At 38.6% G+C, this 23,985-nt stretch overlaps 1 protein-coding gene across 4 annotated transcripts in view; it reads right to left on the bottom strand.

Annotated features, from left to right (window-relative positions):
* The window catches only part of PTPN2 (protein tyrosine phosphatase non-receptor type 2), a 56,108-nt gene that overhangs the window by 24,271 nt on the left and 7,852 nt on the right, over positions 1–23,985 (bottom strand). For 3 of the 4 annotated variants that reach the window (XM_032789678.2, XM_032789668.2, XM_032789686.2), the window contains exons 3-5: positions 9,026–9,126; positions 6,060–6,158; positions 3,696–3,833 (exon numbers count right to left, since the gene is read on the bottom strand). In XM_032789678.2, the coding sequence (XP_032645569.1) occupies positions 3,696–3,833; positions 6,060–6,158; positions 9,026–9,126 (338 nt within the window). The remainder of the gene's footprint in view (positions 1–3,695; positions 3,834–6,059; positions 6,159–9,025; positions 9,127–23,985) is intronic. The other variant, XM_075062928.1, reaches the window with a different exon arrangement.

The raw sequence follows: 23,985 nt of genomic DNA, 5'->3' as shown, positions 1-23,985 counted from the left end.
ACGGGGTAGACAACCTATGGCACATGTGCCAAAGGCAGCACGCCAGCTGATTTTCAGTGGCACTCACACTGCCCGGGTCCTGGCCACCGGTCCGGGGGGTTCTGCATTTTAAATTTAATTTTAAATGAAGCTTCTTACACATTTTAAAAACCATATTTACTTTACATACAACAATAGTTTAGTTATATATTATAGACTTAAAGAAAGAGACCTTCTAAAAACATTAAAATGTATTACTGGCACGCAAAACCTTAAATTAGAGTGAATAAATGAAGACTCGGCACACCACTTCCAAAAGTGCTCTAACACATCTCTGCTTTGCACATGCAAATAAATTTCTCAAAGACTTGTAACTTGGCCAAATTTGGGTGGCTTTTCACAGGATCAATGAAGGATCAATGTCTGTGACAAATGCCACCCCACAATGTTTCAAGCCTTTTCTTCGAAGTATGGAGGTGCTAGAGCTTCTCAATGAAACATTTATGAACATTTCCCCATAATTTAATTTAATTCTTGGAAACAGCTGAACTGTTTTTGCTAACATTTTCAAAACAATTCAGCCTGAGGCAGACGACAGCCAGTGTGGAAAATTTCAGCTCAGACAGTTAAGTTTTGGCTAAGTTATAAGCAACTGGAAACAGGATCTTATAATGGAATGCATCAGTCAACTTTAGTAGAGATGGTAGTACAAGCACTATCTAGAACTAAGACTAAGATTTAATCATGGGTATTTTTAGTAAAAGTCACAGACAGGTCCCTGGCAAAAAAAAACAAAAACAAAAATCATGTCCTGTGACCTCTCCATGACCTATACCGTAAATACCCCTGACTGAATCGGGGGAGCGGAGGGGCAAGGGGAGCAGCGAGGAACTGGATGCATGGCACCAGCTGAGGGGGGGAGTGGGGGAAGAGGCCTGAGAGGCACCAGCTGGGGGTAGGGGGAGAGAAGGGGGCCTGCTGCCGTTCCAGCCACTGGCGGGGATTGGGGGAGAGAAGGGAAACTATGGGTGCCAGCGACTGCTCTGGCTGTGGGGGGGAGGAGGGGACTGCCTGGGACCAGCTACTGCTCTGGCCACCCTGAGATCACTGCCAAAAGCCCCTGAAATGTGGCTGCTCCTGCCACCCCAGAACTGCTGCTCAGATGGGATCCCTGGGGCCTGGTGCATCGGCTGCTGCCCGGGGCCGCCAGAATGGCAGTCAGCGCAGCTGGCTCTGGGGCCATGCGAGTGGCTGGCTGCACAGCTGCTCCAAATGCCGCTGTCCCGGGCCAGCTGCTCAGGCAGCCACGGGATAAGTCACACCAGCTGCTGCAGAAATCCACGACCTCCCTGACAAACATGGAACCTTATCTATAAATTAAGAAAAACGGGAGAGGAGAATGGAGGACACACTAGTGAAGTCCTTGTGAAAAGGAAGAATCAGATTTGCATAGTCTGAAAAGGAGCATGCGTAAGCAAAAAAATGAGGAAATTGCGTAACATTATCTGCAATGCATGGTGCATTATTTTATTTAACTCTTCATTGGGATCTTTCCAAACACTCTTCCCCTTCTCCAAAAATCATATACTCTATGACACTGACCACAAAGGCAACTATAAACATTTGCATGAAACAGAACAGAAACCAATTAAGGTGTCAAATACCATGCCTTATACTACTTTGCAGATAAATGCATTTCTGATAATCACTTTTCAACCAAAAAAAACAAGTATATCCAGAAGTTTTAATTTTTTCAGTAACACTGTAAAATAGTGGTCCCCAACATTTTCATCTGGCGGGCACCAGACGAAGGACCATGGCAGCAGAGCATCCGCTGAAATGCTGTTGAATTTCTGTGGCATTTCGGCGGCAACGCCTCTCGATGACGCCACTTGCCGCCAACAAGAGACGTCATTGAGAGGCGTTGCCGCCAAAACGCCGCTGAAATTTGGTGGCATTTCAGCAGATGCTCCATCGCCAGCCAGGACGTGGGCGCATTTAGATGCCCCCGCGGGCGCCATGGCGCCTGCGGGCACCGCACTGGGGACCCCTGCTGTAAAATATCCCTCTTTTTAGAATTCTTCACTCATATTTTGGTGATACACTGCAGAGATTTGCTGTTGCACCATAAGCAATGTACTGTTGAAGAGTCTGAAAAGATTTTACAAGTTCAGTAATCCTAGTTTTCCCAGATCTTATGGAAACGTCAAGGTATATTAGCTCTTCAGATAAAGATGTATTCTTGATCTTCTTTTGCTCCAGATCTAAAGTTTACACATTTCTCAATAAATGTACTTGGTATGTTATCAATCAACTAACTGCATAAAATTTAGAATAAGCTACAAAAGATCCAGGTGAGCGTCACGCATTTAGGACTAAACTGGAATACTGAATTCTTGAGAATTTTTATAGCACACTTATCACAAGTAAAATCAAATACAATCAGTGGTTAATAGCCACTATGTAAAAGCTTGATGGTTAGAGAGGGAAAGTAATAATTTCAACAGTTAGATGTAATTCTTTTGTGAATTAAGTACTGTTTCGTAAAACGTTCACACGATTTCTGTTAAAAATGTTATTTTATACACTGGAGGCTTATAAGAGGACCAGTGCATTTAAATAACAGTCCCTTATTACCTTATTCCACTCTTCTGAAATGAGCCAACTTCACATATAAGGCTCCATCTAGAGCACATATGGGCCTGCTTCAGAGGACTAAAAAACCCAAAGCTTTAAATGATGAGCAACAGTGAAGTGTGAAGCAAACTGGGGGTATAGGAGAGCTTATGCAATTGATAACTTCTGCACTCCATGCTATCTGAACCTTAGGACAATATCAGCCCAAGTCCAAATACTTCATGGGAGTTACTGCAAGCATTAGAGCTGGAGTAACTCTTGGGAGTGGGGAGAGAGAGAGACGAGGACTGTCTATTCCAGGCCCCTAAAGACAAAAAAGCCCCAAAATAACTGTGTAGTATTCGGGAAGACTGCTGCCCCAAGTTGACAAAAGCACTGGCGGGCTTTGTTTTCTCAACCCCAGCCTTTTAGGCACCATTCCTCCCTTCTTCACCTCTCCCACTAATATGAAAAAAACCAAAAGGGAACAGCTGAGTGGGGAGAACCTAAGTCACAAGGACACAGCTGTGTAAAGTTCTATTTTGTCTCACTTTTATGACCAGTTGTAGTATGTTGATGTGAAGAAGCTCATGGAGGAGGTTTCAGATTCACTTTCTTTCTAAATATCTTGTGTCAAAGCTTCTTTAATGGCATTAGAGATTCAAACAATATCCAAAAAAGCAAACATTTTGCAGAACGAAGACACTGAAGAAATAGACTATACTGCCAGCTTCTCTCCCACAATGCCACTGACCAAACTAGGTTACAATTATAATCTTAAAAACCCCACTACTCTGCCATTGCCAATTAAAATTAAACATGGTGTTGGGATACTTTGTTTTCCAATTTAGAAAAGTTAAAAAGATTCAAGATCTTAGCACTTTGAATAGTGGCCTATTAATTTACACACACATACTAATTCATAGACTTGTATGATTGTGTCTTTTGCACATATTAAAAGCAAAATAAATGTTAGAACCTTTTATGCAAAAATTAGTTTAAGCATGAAATGGTAGTTAGCTACACATATTTCCAACAATACTTATTACATATTTAATCCTATGAATATGATGTACACATGTATGGAGAAAAATGCTTACACTGATGTTTTCTAATTGTAGTAGGTGTACTGTATAATATGATTTTATATCCTCTGATACTAGCCTCACACAAAATCCCGTTTCCTTGAACATCATGACTTCCTCTTCTTCTGTTGGCCAGTACTGTGCACATTTTACCTAAATTAAAAAAAGATAAGTAAATACTTGCCCACTGAGACAAGTGACAAAAATAAGATATGCGGGATCACAGATTCTACATGGGGTGGGGGATACAGATGCATTATGACAGCTTTTCTCTTCATCCTGAATAAGGAGATAAATGGTAACTATCATTAAGCTAAAATATGTTAACTAAAACTGTCTTTTCAAGGATATACAGCATCCATTTATTAGCCACATGTATAGTTGAATTTAACACAGAGTTTAAGATAACTTTCACAAATGATATACATTGAAGAAAAAAAAAAAGTATTAATGCTAACTTGTGGACATGTTTCCAAAGAACTCAAGCACCATTAAATTAGAGTATTTAGGGCTCAATTCTCCAATACTGAGCATTTCCCACCGCGATTTACATCAGTGCAAACAAAATCTAAAATTTATATTTAGTAGCATTTTACACTCACTTAGTACAGATGTAAATAACTACACCAAGTTTCCAAGTTCATAGGCTTTGCAATTTTAGGGCAAGCCGCTGGTCTACCTATTTCAGAATGCTAGTCAATAGCCACTACTAAAATTCCTCAAAAGAAAAAGAAAGCCACAATTGGACAAGATTTTGCATGAGGGAGAGGGATAGAGAAGATTCCTCTCTGACCCCTATCATAAGTCTATGCTCTGAAGGAAGCTCTCAATAATGCTTAGACTATACAGGCTGAGATAAAGTTATCCACTTCTTTCAAAACAAACAAAAAAAAGCCATCTATAATATTGTCTTGATCCCTGGTAGCAGTGAATTCCACAGGATTACTATACACTACATAAAATATAGTGTTTTTCTTTATAAATTGTAGCTGTATTGTCAGTTTGAGATTCTTCGTAAAATTTGGGGGCTTGCATAGCTGGTTCTAAGTGTATATTACACACACACTTATGTGCTTATAACTATGTCCTTCATAATTATAAATCTCAGTTCGGTCCTGTTAAAATCCTAGTTTTTACATTCTCATCACTTGCAAGTAGTGTTAAACGCTCTAGCCATATTCACTACCCTTCTCTTGCCCTTTCCCCACTTCTGATACATCTTGATGTGCACACAAACGCTGTACTTGCTTTAAGTATCTCTACAATCGACAGACACCTTTACTGAGCTCGTCCAATGACCCTTTTCACCCTTCAGAGCATTCTGCAAGTTCGTGCCCACCAAGCACATAAGTTTTTTGGTTTTTTTACAATATGTATTACTTTACATTTATAGAGGTTACATGTCACTTGCCACTGTGCAGCATCATCCCCAAGGTTTTTAAATTAATGCATGATTTATCAGACTCCTTTAGTGCCTACTCACCTATCTGAGTTTGTGCTTAGAAGTGAATGAGATTTCTGCATTTCCTTTGCTTGAGTAACTCGATCCCAAAGCTTCAGGCCTAGTACATTAGGCCATCAAACTTTTCTAGCCAAGAATTTTTGAATGACCAGAACTTTATTGCATTTATAGCTAAGAACAACTGCTAATATCTAGATATTTAACGAGTCAGTCACACAAGCTGGCAAAAAAAGCACTCTCAAGTGATTCATAATCTGTAAACTCTCATTGACTTGTAAGGAAGTGAAAACAGACTAGTTTTATTTCTGCTGGTAGTACGAAGTCAGGCTTTCATTATCAACAAAACATTGCTACTGTTACAAAAAAAAAATCTCTCAGTGGAGTTAAACTTAAGGTAAGTTTCCTACCTTTTACATCTCATCTTGGAACCCACCTAAGACGTAACTCCTACTCCCATCTCAGTTCTTCCGCTTTTACATCCTCCTGCCTCAGGAATTTTATTTCATCTTTCTAGACCTGTACTTACTGGAGACTGTTCTTCCTGAAATGAATTTCACCTCTTACCTTTATTAAAGGAGGTAGTTGAACTATCTTAGCCCGGTACAATTGGAGGGGAGTCTGTAAATGCTCTCACTTATCCCCTCAAACTACTTTAAAGTTATTTCTGGTCCTGCTTGTAGAATTAGTATAGTATCTCAACTGTCACAATAATCAAATGTGCTAAAACAGCCAGCAAGATTAGTGTTCCCATACTGTTATTTAAGCTTCCAGCAACAACAAAAACGAATGCATTAGCTCTTCACAACAGGACATTCCTAACAATTAAGAAACAACTTTAATATCCCAATTAAGTGTGGTTTGATAGCGTTACAAGTATGTTGTTTATGTATAAGTTGCATTAAATAGTCATTACTTACTGACTCTTTTTCAACAATTCTGTTCAGCATGACAACAGCTTTGGTCTTTTGTTGCCATACCATTAGCCAAAAATGACAACAAGTATTAGGAAGTGGACCCTGTGCGAGTAAGGAAAGAAAGAGGGAAAACATTCAGTTGGTGCTCAAAACAAGAATCATAATTCAATTATATCTGAAAAATTGTCTTCAAAAGAAAACAGTGTAAGAAAGGAAACTTAAGTCAATTGCACAGCTTGTACACAAATGCAAAACATAAACATTGAGTTTTCTGGAATACAACAGTGAGGCATTCCCATTAGTTAGCCTACAACAAAATATTCTGACAGATTCATAATTAAAATGATCAATTTATGAACAGCTTCGGAAAGAAATTTAATTTATATAACTAGAGATACACTATATTCCTCATCAATGAGGGCTGTTAAAAGTACATTTATGGATGGGATGTCAGTATCAGAGAGAATTATGCTTTCAGGCATTATCAGAAGCAGAATCTGATGGATCCCAATAGTTCTGTTGATAGCTTTTTAAATGGTGAAGACCTGTTTCTCAAATGTAACACTTTTTTATTGCAGCATTCCATCACCTTACATAATCAGGAACATGATTACTTAAACAGCTGTGAACATCCAAGTATTTCAACATCATTAAGTTTTATAACTAGCATGGTGGTTCTCAACCTGTGGGTCGGAACCCCAAAGTGAGTCTTAACCATGTTTCATGGGGTTGCCAGGGCTGCTGTAAAACTTGTTGGAGCCTGGGGCTGACACCAAAGTCCAAGCCCCACTATCCAGGGCTGAAGCCCTCAAGCTACAGCACTCCCCAAGATGTGTGGGCTTGGGCTTCAGTCTCTCCTCCTGCAGTCTTGTAGTAATTTTTATTGTCAGAAGGGGGTCGCGGTGCAATGAAGTTTGAGAAACCGTGAACTAGCAAATTCAAGACAGTGTAAATGGCGAGGTATTGAATTCTACAAGTAAATTCAGTCAAGTTCAAGCACAGAATGAACATGCATAGAAGTCAGTACTGTATGCATGCAGAAGAATAGTCAGCCAAGGTAATTTTTTGTATTAAAGATATTTTTTGCAGACATTTTCCTGTTTAAAAAAATTATATATTTAGAAGATCACAGTTTTGGGGCATTTTCACCATATCCCTGCCCTCCGTGAAACAGTGATTTTTCACAGGGCCCTATTTATAACTATCCTGGATTTTGTATCTAAGGTAGGCTTTTTCCTCTCCTCCTCCGCCCATTATATGCATGTTGTGTGAATGACATCTCTCTCTATATGGCTCCATTAGAGCAGTAGTTTAAAAGCCCACTTCATATACAAAATCCAGGATTCCATATATGGCAAAATACCATCCAAAATCTTACTTGAAAGGAGAAGCTGTTTTCAGGCTTATTTACATATTAAGCAAATAAATAAGTAAGTATTTCAAATGATAAAGACTTGAAAAATCCACTCAACAATCATGACTAGAAAGCTTTCCCCCAGTATGTGAGAGTGACTAAGCTATTTCTGCAGAATTCTATCATCCATTTAGAAAAAGATTAAGTTTCTAGACATTTTTTATTGTTGCAAGAAGCCTTCCCAATATGAACTGAATATGCACTGATGCTCCATTGTTTTCCTGAGTCTGCCACAAGAGGCACAAAAGTTCTACTATTGCTTCTGTTGTTTGGCAACGCCATGGGCAAGAAATTTACAAGAAACTTAGGTCAGTGTCATAGCTACTGTTCAGAAACCTGTTGTGCCCTGAAATTGTCAAGTATTCCATGGATTTCTCATCAGTTTCATGATGCTCTCGCTTAGAAAAACTGGGAAGTAGCAGAAACAGATTGTGAAATTGTACATGGATGAGGACCTCAAAAATGGAGGGTGGAACGGAATGTAAAGCAGTGGAGACTTCCCACAGCCAGGCTGCTCTGGAGGGGTGAGGGAAAATAATTCTCCCTTCTCTCAGTAAGGAATTATAGCTTCAAACTCATCTATGGCTATAACCAGAACTTGACATGAAAAAGGAAACTCCCCAACCACTGAACTCCAGTACCCTCCCCCTTCCTTGAAGCTGGGGTTCTAAGAGAGTTCAGATTTCTTGCCAAGACATTTCTTCTGGACCTCCTTGGTTAGACTTCCCTAAAGTCCTATTTAACAGGTTTAGTCTTCCAGCTACTAAGTATTGGGCAATTTTTTCAAGCTATATAAATTAAAATGAATTTCTTGGCGTTATATTTACAAAGGATACAAGGCAAATGTGTGAGTACGTTAAATTGAAGGAAAGTTGTATATTATTTGGGAACGAATAGCAAATCTCAAGCTTTCCTCCACTACTACTTGAGTAGACCTGAGTGTGCTCATTAATTCAGGGACACTGCTGCATCTATACATTTAAGTTATTCCATATTTCCACATGAGGTCAAATATTGTAAGTCTGCCTTAGGAAAGTGTAAGTTAGCAATTACTACAAAGCTGTACGTGACCTGCATGAAGACAATTATAGCACACTGAGGATCAAAATAATAAAGGAAAAGAGGTTAATGAAGAAACCAAAGACTCTCCTCTGGATTTTTTGTCAATTCTTACAAATGTGTATGTTGGTACCATTCACGCATGTGTTTTTGTTTAAAGGGAGAGGGAGAAGAGGCATGTTCAAAAGGAAGAGAGTACAATAACAGATAAAGTAACCATTTGGATATTTTCATATTAGTTGAAAAGAAAAATCTGTTTTAGAAACGTTTGAAAACTTTAATATATAGAGCTATGAAATAATGCTTACCCTGAAAATATATCTTTTAAAAACTAGAAGAACATCCTTGTAATCAGATCAGATATACTGGCTATGTGTTTCATCTACTGACTGAGGAGAGCAGCAAAGATGGCTTCATTCCCATGCAAGGGTGTGCTATGCCATAATGTCCATGTTCTCCCTCCCCCATAACAATTTAATATCTGGTTATTACTTACCTGTGTTAAAATATAGTTTCTTTGGGCTTCTTCTATGACTACTAAACTGGCATTGATATAATCATTCTCTGTGTTCTGCAGTTTTACACGACTATGGTCATCTAACAATAGAAAAAAAAAAAGTTAAGTTAAAATTAAGACATATGACAAACATAAGGAAGTGAAACTCCTGTGATAAATTAAATTCACATATTTCCAGAATTTATCATTACATGGTGTGATATCAAGGCATAACTGGCATTCATTTGGTCTAAATGCAAAATTCACTCCTAGCTTAGTTATGAATGACTAATATTGCCATTCTTAACTTTTGCAAATAAAAATTTAATATATAAAATATTTTATACACATTGAAAAAATCCCATTATCCAAATATCTTTGGAAACATCCATACCTCTGTATAATCAGAATTTTGGATAAATTATTCAGAAGTTCTGATAGAAACAGAAGAAATCAGAAGCCAAAAGGTGATTTTTGGATAATCTGGGCTTAGATGTATATATATTTAAAATGGAACTCCCATTTTAAGACCCAACTCTGCAGCAAGAGCTGAAGCCCCTATGCCCATGCACAGTTCCGCTCACTTCAAATGAACACAATTTCAATTAGATTTTCTGACTTCTAACAGATTATCACAAATGTAATGCAAATATAAGAATGTAGCACATTAACAGATGAGGAAACTGAAACAGAGATCAAGTGACTTGACCAAGGTCACCCAGCAGGCCAATGACAGAGGTGGGGATTTACTGTTTATGGGTCCAATCCTCTCAGTATGCACCCAAAACTTCAGTTTACTTCAGTGATGATTTTGAGATTGCTAATCTTGTTAGGATCAGGCCCTATATAAATAATCGATTGTGAAACAAAGGAAATGCAACACAACTAAGGAAAAAGTTAAAACTGGAACCTGGAGTATATATTCTTAATATCGCATTAATAGATTTTTACACTTAATTTGTTTGATCACCTAGTGGCAGATGACATCCTTGTGCTAATTTCCTCCCTAATGCTTTAGCAAGTAAGAGAGAATGCAGAAGAAAATCACTAGCCTACAACCACATTGTCGTCACACAATGTTCCCACATCATCAATATTCAACATATCTTCTTGAAAACAATTTAAAATATGAAAAAAAAGGATTGTCAATGCAGTAACAAGGCTGAAATTTTAATCAAGGATCAGGAGATTCACAGTCAAGATTCCCACAACCATCTTAACTCTCTCCTCTTGCATACTGTAATTATCACAAACTCAAGCACTTGAACAGGTAAATTTTATACCATCTACATCTTTGAAGGATTTATTTATTTATTTAGTATATGGAAATGCATCTCTCACCACAACACAACTATCTTAACTCTGATCCATGGATTGTTGAGAATTTTATTTATTTTGCATTATATTTGTTAACTCGATTTCATGATTCACAAGTGTAGATGACTACACTAGGTGCAAAGCACTGGAGAATTCAACTCCTAACATTCAACTGGGCTACTCACTCAGTAGAAAAGACTCCCATTCAAACCAATGAGGGAAGACTGAATCTAAAACTACCTAAAACAAATCCTTAATAATTTGCCTAAGTATAATCTATTTCTCTAAGACAGCTAGTGCACAAGTTTTCAAAGAGATTTAATCACTCAGAAAATGAGCTAGAGGTAAGCAAAGAATAAAACTGAAATAAAATATTTCAAAACCACAGTGATTAAGTGAATTTTTAACAAGAACAATTTGATTTTTTCCCCATAATTTTTAGAAATATCCTCCTTTGTCTTCAGAGTTAATGTGGCAATTTTCAAAGTATAAGGCTGTACAAAGGAAGCTGACTGAAATCGTAACTGTGGAGAGACTACTCCCTTTCCAAAATATACCAGAAGAGAGTCAGGACTAATGCAGAACCTTAATTTTGTAACTTTGATGCCCTCCACGTGGAGTATTTTTTAATGAGAAAGAGGGAAATGACTCAATGGCACACATTTTATGAAGGACCTCCAGGCATTGGGCTTTTCTCCCCTCTCCCTCTGTGCAACAGCCTACATCCACTGACCCTTGAGAGCACAGTGCAAGCTCTTGGGGAAGAGAGATGCACTGGTGGTTGGGACAATTTTGGTTTTTTTCTTTTTTGGTTTTGGCAAAGTTACTGGTTTAACTATGTTTGCATTAGTATTTCTAGTACATGGCAAAAAGGACCTGGAGCTGTCAGTAGGCTTTTTTTTTTTTTTTAAATTGTATACCTCTATATGAAGGCTAACACATATGTAAATTAGAGAGATTCAAAGAGATACTATGTATGTTTTAAGCAAACTATATCTTCTTACATTATATTTCCTGGAAATGAAAATGTTAATATGTTTTCCTTTCCTGTACTGCTTTGTTTTATCTCAAATATTTCTACTGGACAGAAACCAAGATCTTTGTAAATATTACATGTCATTTGCCAACAGGAAAAACTTAAGATCTTGTTATAGTAAATCACTCATACAGATGCTAGTTTCTCGGAAAGATGATGTCAGTAAGCACTGTTAACAGTTTAATCACTCTGCAACTGCTGTATCATTTCCAAATAGGGGATAAAAGATCCCAAAGAGGTTTCACACAGTAACTAGCACACACAAGGTATTCAGCCTTACTTTTTAAAACCACTACAAGAGACAATGAATACATTTAAAATTCCTCTCTGTAGGACATGGTGAAGAGAACCTTGGGGTTGGGATAGTGAGAAACGATACCAAAATTTAAGTGCTATCCTAGGAACTAGCCTGTAATCCATCAGATAGAAATACATGCAGTACAAGGATGCATTGATCCTCTCCTTTCCATCAAAAACAAGGTTCCTCGAAGACACTAGGACCTAGACAACTCATGTGTGTCCTGGCTTGCTCTACTGAAACCCATCAAGACAATTTTTGAGTGTTAATGATAATGTTTCCAGTCTGTAAATAATTTCCAGTTATTATTCATTCAATACTTGAACTGATTATATAAATAACAGAACTTCTTCAGATGAAATTTAGTTTAAAGAACCCCACTTACCTAAAAACTTACTGTTCGCCATGCCAACAGAAACAGCTATGATGTAGGATTTCTAAAATTTTTAACACAAATTTTCCACTTCAATAGAATGTACAATCAGAACAAGAAGTGGAAATCTCGAAAAATGCTTCTTATGTTGGTTCCCCTACTAAGGCGGCTTCTATACCAAGAAACACATCTGAAATTAGCAACCTCTTCAGTTACTCACTTTAGTTGTAGACTTCAGTATGCCAGGATTTCATTGTTTTTGATGGGGTCAGAATTTCATGTTTCACCTCCTTGTCCACTCTCATATACATCAAATTGTTTACATGTATTGAACAGCCAGGTGGAGGACTTTTGGTACCTGGCCTACTGCTGTTCTTACAACCAATTAATAGGAGAGAGGTTTATTTGAAAATAAGTTATGTTTCCAGAAATGAAAGCACAATGAGACTTTTAAAATTTGGTAAAGTTTACTGAGTATGATTTGTTTCTTAAACATGGCATTATCAATTGCCAGAAGGGTAAAATACTATTTACTGGATTAAAGAAAAAAAATTAAAAGAAAATGTGGGTAAAAAAGCCCTAAACCAACCCAATGGCCCAATCTGAGGCACCCTTGCAGACAGCAAACCCTCCTCCCTCACACAGGGAAATCTAAACCTGATTATTCCTAGCTAAGCCATTCGACTCCAATATATTGTAAAATACAGTGCTGACAAATAAGATTCAGAGACTGCATAAAATAAAGGGAAGGCGAGTGGTTTTCCTCCTTTGCACCATACTACCACTTGCTGTAATAATTAATGCTGACATGTTGCATAAATCAAGGTCTAGCCCATAATTTCAGTATAACCACTGCAAAGAGTTCTGATTATATCATGCTATGCTCTTACAGCATGATTTTCCAAATACTCTAAGCATCTGCAGCTCCAACTGATTTCACTGTAATTTGTGGGTGTCATTTCTGAAAAGTCAGGCCACTAATTTCAAATCAGAATTTGTATCAGCTGTTACATGTTTTGTTTTAGTTACTTTCTGATGCATCTTTTAGTTTATTCCTAAAGTGCTTATCATGGTAAACTATAAATATCAATCATAAAAATCAGAATTTGTATATATTGTTAAAATCTACATCCACAGGACCCATCTCTAGCCAGAGTGGATTTGATTTAAAATCACTAGTCAGGAAGACTATTTAATCATGATTTTCTATATAAAAGTGCATTCTTGTTGACTGTTGTAACTTTAATACATATTTTTCACAACTCAGATAGATATACTGTGTATCTTCTAAAAATGAAATCTACATTTTTAAATAGTGATTTATTTTGAAAAAAAACTTTTCAGGATAGTTTTACAGCTATATCAGAAAATGAATGATTGTTTGGTTACTTCATTTACCAGAGGTAATTAAAGCAGATATTTATCAAGTCATTGGGAGGTGAACTATCATTAATATTTGGAGGATTTTCCTGCCATGCTGTATCAGGAGGACATCACTAAACAGACATTTAAATTGTTCTATTTAACTAAAACAACACATTGAAGTATTTTGGATTTTTTTCTTCAATAGCAAACACAATATTTTAACAAAACAAGCATATGTCCCTCGCTTCTTATATTTGTCTCCAGACTTCTTCTCCTGATCTATTCCATTCCCAACAATTTTCTGTTCATTCAACTTTTTGAAACTTTGCACTTTTAGAGAGATAAGGGATTGACTCTGTGTACGCAAATTTGCAGAGGGACAACAGAGTTGAGGTCTGGTATTTCTCACCTCTCTATATTATTTATTTAACAACATTTTTGCTGTTAACAAGCATGTTACCTCTGGAGACAAATCCACAGTTTGAGAACTGTAAAAGCAAGCATCTTCGATGGTATATTCTAGACCAGGGGTAGGCAACCTATGGCACGCATGCCAAAAGCAGCACACGAGCTGATTTTCAGTGGCACTCAAACTGCCCGGCTCCTAGCCACCAGTCTCGTGGGGCTTGGCATTTTAATTTAATTTTAAATGAAGCTTCTTAAACATTTTAAAAACCTTATTTATTTTACATACAACAATAGTTTAGTTATATATTACAGACTTATAGAAAGAGACCTTTTAAAAATGTTAAAATGTATTACTAGCATGCAAAATCTTAGAGTGAATAAATGAAGGCTCAGCACACCACTTCTGAAAGGTTCTCGACCCCTGTTCTAGACTGAGCACTGAGTCCCACTGGGTATATAGAAAAATTAACCTAAATCATCCACAGAAGCCTGTGGAACCCCAAAAGACTGGGTCCCTAATCCATGAACTATTGGAAGTCACTTATGAAAAACTTTTCTTAAGCATTACACGAATATGTTGTCTCATACTATAGAATTAATAATCTCTATTCCATGAGATATCTTTGAGCTATAATTTATCTTAATTAAAAATAATCTTTAAATAGGTATTTTCCTCAAAAAGTATTTTATCAAAAACCCAGGTTCAATACAAAAATCTCTTTTTTTTAAATCAATTTTTATCCACTCTGTCTCTAGCTCAATTTCTAATACTGATGGCCCAGCATAAGTGCAATATGCCTGTTTTTAGCATGACATCTTCCTGCTCTAACAATTAAGAATTGGGAAGGTGCTAACAGTAAATCTGAAATACAAAACCAGAAATCACACTATAGAGGAACAATCCGATGACTCTGACAGGACAGATAAGAATTTGAAGGCCATTCTTGTAAGAATTATAGCCTCAAAAGTTGTTTTCCTTTTAACAAAGTGTTTTCTGAGAAATGGTTTCATCTGTCAGGAAATGACTAGCTCTCAAACTGAACCCAGTGACATTTCAGATTAGCTTCCTCTTTCACTACCACCATACAGTTAAACTGCCCCTTTCTCTACTCTAGAGTAATTTGTACTACCAAACATCAGAGTACATTTTTTCCTATTAGCCTCAGCAAAAATGAGTTATTTTTATAGCCTTTTCAAAGACAAGTTATTTATCCACCACAATTAGATGCACAATAAAAAATAAATAAGCTAAAATATTTATGAAATTGTAGAGACTGTAAAAAATCAACTTTAAATATGTTACAGCTTTGTCATTCAATAATTCAGATGGAGCTCAGCAGCTCTCTTGTTCCATAAGTGAGTCACATTTTATAAGGATCACCATCTTGAAGGAATAAATGATAAAATTTTCAACTCGGAATGATTTGTCCCTCCCTAATTAACTAGTTAGATAGCATCTAGAGAGCTATCAGCAAGCACAGACAACTACTATTACCACCACTACATTTAAACTAAGTTAAAAGTATATTAAAGTTGCAAAGTCTAGGACTCAAGAGTAACGACATACCAAGATTAAGGATGTCATGCTACCTTAATTCAGCGTTCTTGTATGTATGTATTATGATCAGGTTCTGCGTACCCCATGAGACTAAATTCCACAGCAGCAAGCCCTAAATGCTATGGAATTTAGTGTTTACTGTCATGGAAATGTTCACTTATAGCAATCTCACGAAATACCCTTTATTGCCCTCACACATACGTGACTACCCATCCCTTATTTGAAGATGTACTCAAATTTATTAAAACTTGTAAATACCATTTTAAATATTAATTGAGTTTATGATAATTGTACGGTATATATGAGGGCAGTAGAAGTGTACATCTGAGAAGAAATGGAGGGTAGGCTAAGGGAAGTGATGTTTCCCTAAGATGTTCCTTAAAGCACTGTCCTTTATTTTTCCATGTGGTTTTCCCTTATTTTCCATCCAACAAAGGTGGTCATCTTTGCATGTGCATACACACCCATACACCCACCCTTCCCTCATTGCTGATATCTGAAAATACTCATGATGTAAAATTCAACAATGATTATTTTCAAGGGCAATGCATTTCATTATGCCCTCCTGGTGGCCTGGCTCCAGCTGCTGCAGCGTTGTACAGGTGGCCCAGCTCAGAACCTCCTTCCTTCCCTGTGTACTAAAGAAGGGAGGAGCCTGTGGCTGTCTGCAGCAGCTCATCTCCTGGGCCTCAGTTGCTGCCGTGTTCTCCAGACAGACAGCTTACTAGCCTACATTTACCTCTCTCCCTACTCCCAGCTGGGAACTCAACACTGATTACCAGCTGGTTGCCTGGTTCCATGGAATAGTGCCAAGTAATCCAGCTAATACCCTCATGGGAAAACTGGATCATAAGAGGCAGCTGGAAGCAGGTCCTGCCAAGACAGGAAGAAAGAAAACAAGTCCTAAGATGACATGCAGCAAAAAAATTCTGTGGCAAAAGTGCTCAATTGTATAGCATCTCAGAAGAAATTCCAGTCATGAAATCAGAGTTTAAGGGGCCTCAACAGATGAATACAGCAGATCACACCACTCAAAAATACTGTTGCAGGCTCTCTAAATACAACTGTATTGGTCTGCACTCAATATTTTTGCTGTTCTCTTTGCACCAATCAGAGCTACACATTTTAAAATTGAAGCTCAAATTCTGGAGCAAAATTCGGCAATGAGATGTGAATTCCCTGGGAAAGCGGGAACACATGGGCCCTTTGACAGACTCTCACCCAGTACTACACATGGGTTCTATGGCAAAGTCAGGAATATAACTCAGCTGTCATGAGTTCAAGCCTACTGCCTGAACTACAAGAGAACATGAACTCTTCTTACAATCCTGTCTCATTCACCATCAATCTGGTGTGCAAAATGAGGCAGTGCACTGTAGAACAAATATTCTGTGCTAACGGAATTGAACATACTCATAATGCATACACACAAGAGGGCCATCTCAAGGGCATGATGACTGAAGTCAATGGAAACCAAGATTTTTTGCTATAAGCTGGGGACTTGTAAGTGACAAAGGAGAAGAAAAACCTGAGTGTACTGGTTGATCACAGGATGACTATGAGCCGTCAGCATGATGCAGCCGTGAAAAAGGCAAATGCATTCCTAGGATGCATCAGGCAAGGTATTTCCAGTAGAGACAAGGAAGTGTTCGTATTAGGGATGTCAAGAATTTAAAAAAAATTAATCACGATTAATCACACTGTTTAATAACAGAACACCATTTATATAAGTATTTTTGGATGTTTTCCACATTTTCAAAAATATATTGATTTCAATTACAAAGTGTACAATGCACACTTTATATTTATTATAAATTTGTACTGTAAAAATAAAATATTAAGTGAACTGAAAAATATAAGTACTGTAATGCAGTCTTGATCATTAAAGTTGAACATAGAAATGCAGAGTTATGTACAAAAAATAACTGCACTCAAAAACAAAACAATGTAAAACTTTAGAGCCTACAAGTCCACTCAGTCCTGATTCTTGTTTGTCTGAGCTTTTGGCTGAACAAGTTTGTTTAAATTTGCAGGAGATAATGCCGCCCGCTTCTTGTTTACAATCTCATCTGAAAGTGAGAACAGGCGTTCTCGTGGGACTGTTGTAGCAGACATTACAAGATATTTATGTGCCAGATGTGCTAAAGATCTGGATGTCCCTTCCTGTTTCAATCACCATTCCAGAACACAAGATGGATTCTGCTCGATAACGATCCAAAGCAGTGCAGACCATGCATGTTCATTTTCATCATCTCAGGCCTTGGCTATACTGGCGCTTTACAGCGCAGCAACTTTCTCACTCAGGCGTGTGAAAAAAACACCCCCCTGAGCAGGACCGGCACCAGGGTTTCTGGAGCCCTAGGCGCCGGGCCATTTCGCCGCCCCGCACGTGGGTCTCGCGGCTCTGGTGGAGCTGCCGCAGGCATGCCTGCGGCAGCTCCACCAGAGCCGCGGGACCAGCGGACCGTCTGCAGGTACGACTGCGGCAGCTCCACCAGAGCCGCCTCCCCCCCCCCCACAATGCTGGCGCCCTAAGCGACTGCCTAAGTTGCCTAAATGAAAGCGCCGGCCCTGCCTCTGAGCGCTGCAAGATACAGTGCTGTAAAGCACCAGTGTAAACAGTGCCGCAGCGCTGGGAGTGCGGCTCCCAGCGCTGCAAGCTAAACCCTTTGAGGATGTGGAGTACGTGCAGCACTGGGAAACCTCTCCCCCAGCGCTGGCGCTGTGACCACACTTGCACTTCAAAGCGCTGAAGTTTCAAGTGTAGCCATACACTGAGTCAGATGCCACCAGCATTTTTTGATGGTTCAGGTTCTCTAGTTTCCGCATTCAAGTGTTGCTCTGAAACCCTGCTCCACACTTCATGCCTCTCAGACTGGGAAAGCACTTCAGATTCCTAAACCTTGGGTCAAGTGCTGCAGCTATCTTTAGAAGTCTTACATCGGCACTTCTGCATTTTGTCAAATCTGCCATGAAAGTGTTGTTCATTTTAAGAACATGTGCTGGGTCATCATCAGAGACTGCTACAACATAAAATACACGGCAGAATGCAGATAAAACACAGAGCAGGGAACATACAATTCTCCTTCAAGGAGTTCAGTCACAAAATTTAATTAACTTTTTTTTTTTGTTTTGTTTTAAAACGAGCATCATCAGCACGAAAGCATGTCCTCTGGAATGGTGGCCTAAGCATCAAGGAGCACATGAATGTTTAGCATATCTGGCACATAAAAACACCTTGCAATGCCAGCTACAAAAGTGCCATGCGACCGCCTGTTCTCACTTTCAGGTGACACTGTAAACAAGAAGCGGGCAGTATTATCTCCTGTAAATGTAAACAAACTGGTTTCTCTTAGCAATTGGCTGCACAAGAAGTAGGACTGAGTAGACTTGTAGGCTCTGGAGTTTTCTATTGTTTTGTTTTTGAGTGCAGTTATATAACAAAAAAAAAATCTACATTTGTAAGTTGCACTTTCACGATAAAAAAATTGCACAACAGCATTTGTATGAGGTGAACTTAAAAATACATTTTCTTTTATCATTTTTACAGTGCAAATATTTGTAATAAAAAATAGTATAAACCAAGCACTGTACACTTTCTATTCCGTGTTGCAATTGAAATCAATATATTTTAAAAGGTGGAAAAACATCCAAAATATTTAATAAACGTCAACTGGTATTCTATTACTTAACAGTGTTATTATGCATGATTAATTTTTTTTTCGAGTTAATCAAAAAAAATTTTAAGTTAACTGTAATGAATCAACAGCCCTAGTTAGTACCATTATACTGCTGAGACCTCATCTGAAACTGTGTGCGCAATTCTGGTTTCCCAGGTTTAAGAAAAATTAATTCAAACTGGAACAGGTGATGCGACGGGCTACTAGGATAATTCAAAGTTTGGAAAACCTTCCATATGAGAGGAGACTCAAAGAGCGTGGCTTATTTAGCCTAACCGAAAGAAGGCTGAGGAGAGATGTGATTGTTCTGTATAAACACATCAGAGAGATAAATACTAGGGAGGGAGGGGAGTTATTTAGGTTATTTGCCAACATGGACATAAGAACAAACAGATATAAACTGCCTATCAACAAGTTTAGGCTCGATATTAGGTGAAAGTTTCAAACCATCAGAGGCATGAAGTTCTGGAACAGCCTTCCAAGGGGAGCAGTGGGGGCAAAAAGTCTAACTACCTTCAAGACTGAGCTTGGTAAGTTTATGGAGAGGACTATATAATGGGACTGTCTACAATGGCATGTGGCCCATTGGGAATTGCCAGTAGCAAAAATCCCTAACAGCTGGAAACAGGATACTAGGTGGGGAGGGCTCTGAATTACTACAAAGAATTCTTCCCCAGGTACCTGCCCACATGTTCAGGGTCTGATTGCCATATTTGGGGTTGGGAAGGAATTTTTCCCCAGGTCAGACTGGCAAGACAGTGGTGGTTTTTCACCTTTCGCTGCAGCATGGCGCAGGGTCACTTGCAGGTTTAAACTTGCGTACATGGTAAATTCTCTGTAACATGATGTCTTTAAGCCATGATTTGAGGATTTCAATAACTTGGTCAGAGGTTAGGGGTCTATTTCAGGAGTGGGTGGGTGAGAGTTACTCATAATTAATAAAGCATACCGAGTAGACATGGGTCTGGGGACTTTATGAAGCATTTCCAAGATTCTTTCCTGGGTGTCTGGCTGGTGAGTCTTGCCCACATGCTCAGGGTTTAGCTGATCACCATATTTGGGGTGGGGAAGGAATTTTCCTCCAGGGCAGATAGGCAGAGGCCCTGCGGGTTATTTGCCTTGCTCTGCAGTGCGGGGCATGGGTCACTTGCTGGAAGATTCTTGGCATCTTGAAGTTCTTAAACCATGATCTGAGGACTTCAATGACTCAGATACAGGAGTGGGTGGGTGAGATTCTGTGGCCTGCGATGTGCAGGAGGTCAGACTAGATGATCATAATGGTCCCTTCTGACCTTAAAGTCTGAGTCTATGAGGTTCTGTGGCCTGCAGTGTGCAGGAGGTCAGATTAGATTATCACCATGGTCCCTATCTACGAAAGATCCCCTTTGATACCAATGGGCTTTGGATCAGGCACTAAGGTTGCACAGACAACTTTAATGCTAGCATTTCCTTATTTTTTGAGTGCTTGACTTTATGGTCTTAATACTACATCTTTTAATCTAGTTTTTGCAGATAATTAACTACAAAAATTGAAAAAACAAGTTCTGTTGTGCAGAACCATACTGTTCTACCTCCCATGGGTCATCAGCAGGGTTTAAATCCAGGATTTCCAGAACCACAGCTCAGACCTCTACTACTTCAGTTAAAAGAGCAACTGATAGAAGTAGTAGGTTTATCCTCTGCAGAGCAGCTACGACAGAAGTATGAACATATATGGCCAGCAGCTCACACACTATTTCCTAGACAGTAGTGGAATGCTGGGACTCAGAACTCCTCAGTTCTATTCCTGGCTCTGGAGGATCTAATTGCTACGAACTGCACTATCTAACGCAGAGTTAGCCCATTCATTCTGTAGTGGTGGCTGAGACTTGAGTCTGGTATACCAGTTCTATCTGCTCTACTTGTGCCATCTCCCGGTTATCCCATCTGTAAAACAGGAAAAGGGAACAATATATGCCTTCCTCCTCAGGAAAGTGTATTGAGCCTTGCTCAGTAACAAGGTCTAAAACCACAGTACTAATACCATTCTCACCCTGAGTTCTATCTCAGCACTTGTTTGCCAATGCCAAAGGGATAGACGTCGCATCTCTCTGAAGCTCTAGTTCTGTAGGGCACGGAAACATGCCCAGAGCAGATGGAGAGTCAGTTTAAGACCCAAGAGAGTGCTCAGTCAGTCAGAATGCAAGAAGGTCTATGGCAGGATCTTCAGTTCAGATGCAATGTTCACAGATTTTTAGCAACAAGCTTCTAACAGGCTTGCTGCTGTTAGGGGCATAACCAAACAATTTTCAAAGGCTTGTAACTTGGCCAAAGTTTGGTGGATTTTCACAGCTACAGGAAAAGGCATTTCTGACTTCAAAATTAATCAGAGATCTGGTTCTGAATTCCTGCTCCAATCCACGGAGGCGCTGAAGCTTTTTATAGAAAGGGACATGATGCACAAAAACCACACACTATTCATCCTCACTTCATCTTTCCAAGTCATTAAGTTAGGTTGCTGATGCTTACCAGAAAAATTCAGCATGAGACAGAGACCAAGCATAGAACAGTTAAAGTTAATAGTTAAAGTTTGGCAAAGCTATAAGCAACTAAAACCAGAAGCTTATTAAAAAAAAAGTGTTAAGTCATACCTATAGAGCTGCTGCTACTAGCTCCATAAAGATGAATGGCTTTTTATTAGTATTTTACACTTGTATACACTTTTCATCCAGATATTTCAAAAGCACAAAGAAAAATATCCTCATTTTTACAGACTGAGAAACTGAGATCGAGATATTTACCAAATTTACCTTCACAGCCACTGATTTTGGTTGCCTAAATTTAAGATATTTTGGGTCTAATTTTGAGACATGTCAACAACTTGCAGTTACCACTCACTTCAACTGGAAATGCAGGTACTCAGAGCTTCTCAAAAATAAGACCCCAAGTATGTCAGACTGAGCTCTCAAAATCAGTTTTGGCCCAAGTGACTTATTCACTATGTGGCTTTGGCTAAGTGGCAGAACTAGAAACAGAACATGAGTTTCTAGATCTACAGGCTCATGCTCCAGTCACTAGCCATGGTGCCTTTTGAGTTGTCTTTGTCGTGTAGGAAAAAACTAACATTAAAAGAGGGGTCATAAACCATTAACCTATTTTGTTTATAATATTTAGAGAGCCTCTAGACCCAGATTCCCAAAGTAGCAGCATTAAGACTTGTCTTGTTCCTTCTGAACAAGAGTTATGATAGTGGACTCAGATTAGGTAACAAGTTTTGATTAAATCATCAATATTTTTATATAGCAGATAAACATAAGACAAGAGCACTCAAGCTGATATGGCATGGAAAACACTATCTGAAAAAGTTCTGTACATGCTTTAGAAGAGATGTCATCCCAAACCCTCAAATATAGACAATTCACAAAAAAATCCAAAAAAACAACAAAAAAAAAATAAGGCCACTAATTCTGACAGATGACGACAATATGTATTTTAAATGTTGTTAAAAGACTATCAACACTAATTCAAATAGTGCTACAACAAACAAAGTTATCAGAGGAAATTCCCTAAAAATATCTTAGCAAGCAACACATGACACACACACCAAAATAAGAATGGATAACTATGGGGGGGGGGGGGGGGGGGCACGAGAGAGGTTCAGATTTAAATCAAATTTGAGGCCTAAACTTAGCAAACGCTATTAAAATCATTTAAATTAAATAAATAAAACTAATATTCAAGTGCTGCCAAAGTTTAAAGAAAGTCAAAACACTGAACTGGTGGAAGTCATTGGCCAAGTACCTGGAACTAGTTTGTTGAAGTGCAAAACCAGCTTTAGACAGCAGTAGCCTCTTCTGCAGAGGCAAAGATAATGTTTTCTATATTTCAGTTTATCCAACTAGTTCAGTTCAACTACTAGTTCATTTAACACTGAGAAACTGACTGGGAGCTGGAAAAGCAGGAAAACTTATTTTTCTCTTCCAATCTATGTATAAGTACTAGGTGGGAGAAGATGAGATCTACTAGTCCTAAAGTCTTGAAAGATACTGTGACCAGAAACAATCAGTTCAATTCACTATCTACAGACCAGAATTCCTTTGCTTTTTATCAATACATGTTTTCCATTTAATTTTTTTCTTACGTATCCAGCACAGTTAAGGTAGTTTCATTTAACTAATAAAAATTAATTTTAAAATGCTGGTTTTGTCCATTTTAATCTAACTCCAATTTCCCTCCAAATGCAGCTTGACAATTCACAGGTAACAAAACGAATCATCTAGTAAATAAGAAATTTCACTCACTATTTTCTAACAATAAAAAGTGTAAAAATATAAGAATCCATAACATACCTTTATAAACTCCATAAAAGTGCTTAAATAAAGGGGCACAGCTATGGCGTATCCTCAAAATTAGAGCAAAGTAGTGGCCAGCCAGAGATTCCAGCCAATAAAAGCAGAAGCAGCCAAAGCAAGGACTCCTGTATTGGGATGAGGAGGTAAAATGGGGCACAGCCAGGGTCACCTTTTTCCCAGCATTCCCTTGGACCCAGAACTGTACAAGAGATAGCACCCTGACTCTCTTGGCACTCAGAGCAGAGGTGATACTGTGCCTTGCCCCCACCCTATGTGATCTAACCTTCAGGGAAACTACAGAGAGAGACTCCAGCAAGTAAGAGCAGAAGCAGCCAAATCAGGCATTTCTGGAGATTCAGAGACATTTCTACATATGGCTGGACTTTCTCCACCCTGTGCTGACTGGGTGCTTGAGCCAACCCTCCCTCTCAGTCTCTTTACTCAGCTTTTTTCTCCTGCCCTGTTCCCCTCAGTCCCTTTCTCTTTAACTAATCCCCTCGTAAGCACCCCTCTGACACATACCCCGCCCCCCTCAAAAGAGAATCTCGGCACTAACATGACATTTGCCAACATAACATTGTTTACTCTGCTGTT

The sequence above is a fragment of the Chelonoidis abingdonii genome, chromosome 2 (assembly GCF_003597395.2).
Source record: "Chelonoidis abingdonii isolate Lonesome George chromosome 2, CheloAbing_2.0, whole genome shotgun sequence".
NCBI lineage: Eukaryota > Metazoa > Chordata > Testudines > Testudinidae > Chelonoidis > Chelonoidis abingdonii.
Note: the sequence above shows the minus strand (reverse complement) of the source record. Positions and strands in the feature narration are given on the sequence as shown.